Source organism: Chaetura pelagica, unplaced genomic scaffold, assembly GCF_000747805.2.
Source record: "Chaetura pelagica isolate M959 unplaced genomic scaffold, ChaPel_1.0 scaffold79, whole genome shotgun sequence".
Lineage (NCBI taxonomy): Eukaryota > Metazoa > Chordata > Aves > Apodiformes > Apodidae > Chaetura > Chaetura pelagica.
The window spans coordinates 5,778,683-5,786,169 of record NW_009969339.1 but is presented as its reverse complement, the minus strand read 5'-3'; the positions used below and the strand labels follow the sequence as shown (position 1 = coordinate 5,786,169).

Here is a 7,487-nt window from a genome sequence, read left to right as displayed (position 1 = left end):
GAAAGAGAGGAGTTAAAACATGAACGCAGGGCAATGATTTATTTTCCCCCCTCTGGTTTGGTTCCACAGACAGGTGGGGATCTGTGCTGGGGAATGCTGTGGTTCAAACTGAGCCATCCTGCAACTGTTTGAGAAGCTGAGCTTGAGTTGGATGAAAGGAGATACAGACAAGGATCTGGGGAGGGATGGCTGAAGATAGTCTTAACTAGCTCCAGATGAAAACAGGTAACTTGCTGTGGCTCCCATTGTACTTGAAGCCACATTTTTTGTCCGTCCAGTTCCTTCTCTGTTAAAGCCCATGTCCCTGAATTTTCATCTTGCCTAAATCTCTGCAAGGAAACAAGCACTGAACGCAAAATTGGGCCACATCCCTGCTGTTGGAAGTTGGTGAGTCTCCAGTGGACTCAATGCCAAGTTATAGCAATACAGAATTTGGCCCCTGTTCTGCAAGTCCCTCCATTAAGTTCCCTTGTTGACAGGAGGAGACGTGTCCCTTTCCAGAGGACCACCTAAGCAAGCTCTGCCAACATAAAGCACAAATACATAAAACCCACAGCAAGTTAAGGAGTAATCTGTGGGCAGAAGTAACACAATGCTGGGGAGGAATAGAAGATTGGTCTTTTTTATAAACCTTTCTGTTTCTGATGACACTTTGGTAATGAAGCCTTGGGATCAAAAAGGCAGCAATGAAAAGCAAATTATCCCTGCCACCAGGACCATATACAAACACTTCTGGTCAACAGTCAGATCAATTTGTGTCCCTCTGCAGATCATTTTCACATGCAGCAAGTGCCCACTGCAGAAATCTGGAGTAAGCAGCAACCTCAGTCACACTTGCTGTGGTCTTTGCCCAGCAAGTGGTCACAACCCCCCCAGCATGTCTCAGGACTAATGTGGGACTATGCTAGCCCTGTGACATGCAAAGCCCTGTGCAGGCACAGGGAGAGGTAGAGATTAGGACCTCATCCAGGAGTCACCTTATTAATCATAGAATCACAGAATGGTTGGGGTTGGAAGTGACCTTAAAGATCAGCAGGTTCCAACGCCCCTGCATGGGCAGGGACACCTTCCACTAAACCAGATTGCTCAAAGCCACATTCAGCCAGCTCTTGAACACTTACAGGGAGGGGGCAGCCACAGCTTCTCTGGGAAACCTGTTCCAGTGTCTCACTGATCTCACACTAAATGTCTAACTAAAGTCTACCCTCTTCCAATTTGAAACCATTCCCCCTCATCCTATCACTACAAGCCCTTGTAAAAAGTCCCTCCCCAGCTTTCCCGTAGCACCCTTCAGGTACTGGAAGGCCACTATGTCGTCTCTCTGGAGCCTTCTTTTCTCCAGGCTGAATAACCTCAACTTTCTCAGTCTGTCTTCATAAGAGAGGTGCTCCAGCCCTCTGATCATCTTTGGGACCCTCCTCGGGACTCACTCCAACAGCTCCACGTCCTTCTTTTGCTGGTTGCCCAGAACTAGACACGGTACTCCATGTGGGGTCTCACAAGATTAGAGGGGGAGAATTATCTCTTTCAACCTGCTGGTCATGGACATGGTCAGCTTTCTGGACTGCAAGCACACATTGCTGGCTCATGTTGAGCTTTTCATCAACAAACACCCCCCAAAAACAGGAGGGCTGAGGCCAGGCTCAGAGGGGGCTGGTGGTGCCGCTAGCCCCAGGGCTTGCTGGAAAACCCATTGGCACTGTCCCTTTTAGAGCAGACAGTGGAGTTATTGACAGGGCAACCAAGAGGCCAGGTGTCAGCCATCACTCAAAGTCCCCATGCAATGTCTGGAGCATCCAACAATGTGAGAACACAGGGCTTCTCTTCTGCAGGCAGCTGCCATGTACATCCTTAACAACACAGAGGCCGTGCTGCAGGGTGCAGGAGGCAGCAGGCACGTGCTTGGACTAAGATGGGTGTGAATGCTCTGGGAGTAAGGCTGGTGTGCTGGAGATCTGGTTTCCAAACAGCATAAGAACAAATCTCCCAGATTGTGGGGCTAGAAGAAACAGTAACATGCTCACTCTTACCTGAGATAAGGGCAACATGTATCCTCGGTATTTAGTGGGCAAAAATTCTGTCTTTATGATAAGCCTAGAGAAAAAGAGGAAAAAAAAAAAAAAAAAAAGAAAGCAGAAATACAGCAATAAAGAGAATTTCTATACTCATCAAGTAGCAGTTCAGCTCAGCTCAGTCAGTGCTGAACGTTGCTGCCTGTATAGAGTACCAACCCACTTCCTCCAGTGAGTACCCAAAGTTGGGGGAGCCCTGCTTAATACACCTTGAACTTGGGCAGGCACCAAATTACACTCAAGAGAGATGCACAGCAAAATCCCCTCCAGGCATGTCTGTAGGATACAGCAGGTAAACACTGCAACCTGTGCACCAGGAAACCTACAGGAAGGTCCTGTGGGGTGACTGAGGTGCCAGCACAGATGCAGAGTACGTTTGCAGAAGCAGACAGCTTTTAGTGAATAATTTTTCCTGTCATTAAATAAACAGTCCTATTTTTTATCAAATGGTTGGATAGTCCTTGGGGGAGGGTCTGGCACCGGCATCTCTCAGGCTCACAGGTGTGAGTTGTGCTTCCTTGGCTGGAAATCTTGGCTCCTATCTCAGATGCTGAAGTGTCTTATAGAATCTGCAGTTTCCTCTGCTCATTAGCAAGCTCTGTGGCCAGGGACCAGGGGCTCTCCTGCAAGGGAGGGAGGCCTGGGAGCTCAGCAGATGCACAGCCCGAGTGAAGAGTGTGTTCTCCCAAAAGCACCCTTCTGTCCTTCACTTCAGCACAGGGTTCTTGGGTCAATGTGACCAGGTTTATGCTTTCCTGCATGGTCAGCGACCAGGCTGTGAGGAACCACAGAAGATGCTGAAATGTTGCATTTGCTTCCTTGAAAGAGTCAAAATAAAAAATCTTTTTTGTCAGGCCCCTAGAAATGTGGTTGTTAATACTGCAAACTTCTCCTCTCTCCCGGCACATCCCCCTTGTCTGCTCCAACAGGCCAAAAAGTTTCATTTAAGTGGGAATGTTTTACATCAGTTCAAGAAGAATTTGCTACTTAAGCAGAATTGTTGTGACTTTTTTATGAGGAAGCAGCCTTTGCTCATCTGTTACCTGTCTAATTGTTTTTATAATACATGTTCTTGATAATCCCTCTGTCACAGGCTTAACGTAAACCAGCTGCCCTCTCTATTCCTGGGCTCAGGAGACCTTGGGAACTACAATTTAGATGAATTGACCGGGATTCAGTGAAATTACAGAATGGCATTTTGTTTCAATATGGTATGGGAATTTGCTCCCCTTTCTACTTCCAGCCCCTGTAGAGGCCCCTTCCCCACCATCTCCTGCAGGTCACTGAGCAGCCATGGCTGATCTGGCTCAGCGCAGGGGAAACTGGGCACCCTGCCAGGCTCAGCCAAAATGAGCCAAAGGGCTTTTCTTGCTGTAAATTTGGGACCTCAGCCCCTCTGGGTCCGTGAGCACCTCTGCTAATCTCCTCATGAAGGTTGGCTTGCAGGTGCCCCTGCCATGGGGAGGAAAGCACTGCCTTACCCTTGTGCGTGGCCCGACACGCCACCGCCTACCATGGCCCTTAGGAACACGAACCAGATGTAGGATGGAGCATATGAGGTCAGCAGGGAGAAATAGGCTGCCCAGAGGAATGAGAGCAGCAGAATCTGCAAAAGGAGCAACATTACAGTCATCAAAACACAGGCTCAATCAGGTGCATGGCTCCCGCAGACTCAGGAAAAGGATGTGCAGCCCCTGGTGCTCACTCACCTTCCAGCGACCATACCTGTCAGCCAGGAGCCCGAGTGCTATGCTGAAGACCATGTAGCCAAAAAACACCATCTAAGTGGAAGTGAGACACAGCTGTGGAGATCTCACTCCCAGCAGCACCAGGCAGCTCTGCTCTTTGCAGTGTGAGCTGGTTGATAGCTTTCCAAGTAGCGGGATGAACCTCAGCACCCACAACCATGAGTGAGGTGGCTTTAAGGGATTTACTTCCTCCATGTAGGTACTCACTGCTTCAAACCCCAAAGTTGAGGGCTGGATTGCAAAGACTTCAAAGTAAGAATATGGAATTGGGGACTTGGTTTGGCATTACAGCTCTGGGCAAGGTCATGCAGTCACATCATCTTGCTTTCTAGTTTTCTAGAGTTGTGGTATGGTTCTTGTCCTTGAGAGGAGGCCCTAGGAATTTATTTGGTCTACTGGGAAATGTACTTCACAAAGCCCATGGGAGAACCCTGGACAATGTCCATGTAGTAGATGACCTGCATGGAGGGAATACAAGTCACTCACCGTTGTCACTAAAGCCACCTGCCAGTCTTGAAGCTGCCACTCGCATCGGATGAAAGGTGACACAACAGCTATTAGCATTATCTCCATGGCTTCAGCCACCTTCAGGAATGAGTGTGCACATTAGCAAGAAGGGAAGACACAAGGAGCCCACAGAGGAACCCCTTAGTCCTACCAAGCCTGGAGCCATGGCAGTTCCACCATGTCCAAACAGCCCTGTGAAGCCATGATGCTTCCTTAGTGGTCTAAACCCTGAGCCTGATCTGAAAGATGTGAAAACTTGGAAACAGGGGAGAAAGGTGCAGCTAGAAAGCAGATAACTAGGTATATTGTGTGTCTAGGACAGCTGGAAAGACTCATCCTTTGTAAAGGAGGATCTTACCCAGCTGGGTTAGTGAAAGGTCTTAAAACTATCTCTGGAAACCAAGATGCTTGGTTAGGTACCTGACAGTGAAACTGAGTATTGAAGATGACCTCTTAAAACTGTTTTTGATTAAAAACTTCATTGCTCCATTGGCTGTTTGCCCCAGCAGCTGGCTTCAGTTAAGAAATGAGCCTTTCATTTACATATATCTAGAGGCAGATCCTCATGGAGGCAGGCAGACCCTACAGTGATCCTCATGGATATGGTCCCAGTGCGTCTTCACCCCAGCCTGGCTTCAGGCTTTTGCCCCAGTTCTCAGATCAGACAATTAACCCAAGACCCTGGCAGTTCGGTATTTTTTCAGGTAGCCAAGGGTGAGAGGAGAGCAGGCCTCCCATGCCAGATTGCAGGGTTTGGGTGCCCTGGGGATGGCATTAAGCTGAATCTAACCCTCAGGCACTATTGAAGATGTGCCCTGTCAGTGCACCAGGGCAGGGGCCAGGCCAGGATGCTCTGGGCCAACATGCTCAGCTTTGCCCTGGAATAAGTCTGATATAAATTCTAGCCAATATTGATTTTGGCTAAAGATAACAACAGCATAACTTCTGCTTGAGAAAGTGCCTGGAAAAAAAAAAAAAAAAAAAAAAAAAAAAAAAAAAAGAAAGGAAAGGGCTGCAATATAGGCCCATGATTAAAAAAGGCACATTAATAAGGAAAATGAGGAGAATGGTTTTCAGGGCCAGTGCAGATGGCTGCAAATACCCACCCCAGTGCTCCCCATGATCAGGAAAAGCAAGATGTGGAACCTCCCAAACCCAATGGTTTCCACAGCTTCTTCCACTGTAAATGTCTTCTGCCCTGAACACCAAGGAGAAAGAAAGAGACAAAAAGGACATAAGCAGTCAGATTGTTCCCCCTCTTTCTGAAATGGTTTTCATGCTACTGTTGGACTGCACCAGAAAAAAGGCTGGAAACATTTAGCAGTTGTGTGACCACTGGGCATCCTGGTAGCTGGGCATATCAGGGGGTTGCTGAAACAGCAGCCAGTGGAGGAAAGGGCAGGATGGGCATGGGGGAAGAACAGCCTTGTACTGAGTTACTCCAGCTGCTGCTGAAACCCATGGCTGAGATTGCATCTGGGCAATGGTCACTCCCTCCCCTTGCTCAAACAGCCATGAGGCTGAGTCCTTCTGCACCCCTGGGGTACAAGCTCACTCACAGCATGGGTGGTGTGAGCTGAGGGCTGCCTCAGGTCCCAGCCCTGCAAGACGAGCAGAGACAGGGACTCTGAGCTCAGTTGCATCTTCTAAGCCTTTATTCCTGACTTTTTCTCCCTATTTCAGGAGAAAACACAGCATCTCAAGGTCAGGGTTGGGATGGCTTTATAAACAGACCTGGCAAAAAGCTTCCAGTATTTGTACACTTTTAAGCTCTTATTTAGGTGAAGTCATAGCTGCATAAATTTTTCTGTCAGGCTATTTTTCTCCCAACTAAGTAATCTCAAACCCATCAACATTACATCTGAAATGAAACAGAACTCCCTACAGGATTTCAGGAGAATATGGGGTTTTCTTGCAGATGCAGAACTTTTTGGTTTATGCTTTTCTACATGTTTTCAGTTTAAAATGCTTTTGAAATAGAATACATTGCTATTTTCAAAAACAAAATATCCAAAATTAAAGAATCCTTGAATTACAGATATAAGAAAATGTTTACATAAAGCAGGATCCTGGGAAAAATGCAGACAGCTCTTCCTACCACCATAGGTTGCATTCTGGTAGCTGTGATGGGAAAGGAGCAGTATGAAGCTGATTCCTGTAGCACCATGTAGAGGTTTTAGGTATCTGGAGTGTCAGGACTGGGGACCCTCCCTCTACTGTGGCTAAATGAGGGCGCAAATTTCTAGTCCTGCCATTACGAACTCACCTTTTGGTGGTTCTTGTCTCTCCGTGTGGATTTCCTCCAAGCCAACAGCATTTTCCGCCTCTTTTGGTGTGGTGGCCATCTCAGCTCCTGCTGGGGTCCACTGTCACTGTGGGATTTAACAGTAAAAACTCTGGACAGTCACAAAACCATCTGAGCAATAAGACAGCAAAGCAGCATCCAGCACTGGAGTGAAAACATTCAGATACGCTCAAACATGGGTTTGTTTCAGGCAGGTCCCTTCCCAGAATGTGCTTTGTGAAAAATACATAGAGAAATTACAAGACAAGTCAGATGAACTGACAGAGTTAAGTCACTGCATTGCACTGGATATTTTAAATGGAAGTCCAGAGACAACCTTAGGGAAGACTGGAGACCTGCTAACACAAGACAACATGTATGACTTCCCCAGCTCGAAGGTGAGTTAAATACAGAGGCAGCCAAAAGATGCTGCATGTCCAAGGGCCAAGACATACATGACTGGCAGCAGGCTGCCCCTGATGGAGGCAGAAATTGGTGCCCCTTGGGTCTCTCAGCATACACCCTTAACTCCGGTTGCCTTGGGATGGCATGGCCAGCAAGAGGCAAGTACCAGACTCTTCCTCACCCAGCCTGCACCCTGCCAGCACGGTGCTTCCCACTGCTGCAAACCTGACCCCATGTTCTACCTGCCACTACCCCCCCCGCTGTGCTAATCCTCATCCTCTCAGGTCAGCAAGAAACACAGCCATGAGCTCTGGATTGCACCAGGGGAGAGCTGGCTTCCTCTGCAGGCATTTCTGTTTTCAGCTCCAGATCCATTTGCCTGATCACAGCCACTTTTCTAGGTCAGAAAAGCTCATCTGAAATCCCAGGGCAGGGATTAAGCACATCACTTGCTTTAATCCACAAGTTTTC

General features: G+C 47.9%; 1 protein-coding gene across 1 annotated transcript in view; it reads right to left on the bottom strand.

The window, feature by feature from the left end:
* Positions 1–6,672, bottom strand: part of SVOPL (SVOP-like) — a 16,432-nt gene extending 9,760 nt beyond the window's left edge. Inside the window, exons 1-6 of the mRNA XM_010005872.1 lie at positions 6,594–6,672; positions 5,434–5,525; positions 4,307–4,405; positions 3,782–3,853; positions 3,554–3,678; positions 2,031–2,094 (exon numbers count right to left, since the gene is read on the bottom strand). Coding sequence (XP_010004174.1) covers positions 2,031–2,094; positions 3,554–3,678; positions 3,782–3,853; positions 4,307–4,405; positions 5,434–5,525; positions 6,594–6,672 — 531 coding nt within the window. The remainder of the gene's footprint in view (positions 1–2,030; positions 2,095–3,553; positions 3,679–3,781; positions 3,854–4,306; positions 4,406–5,433; positions 5,526–6,593) is intronic.
* Between the last annotated feature and the right edge of the window lie 815 nt (positions 6,673–7,487).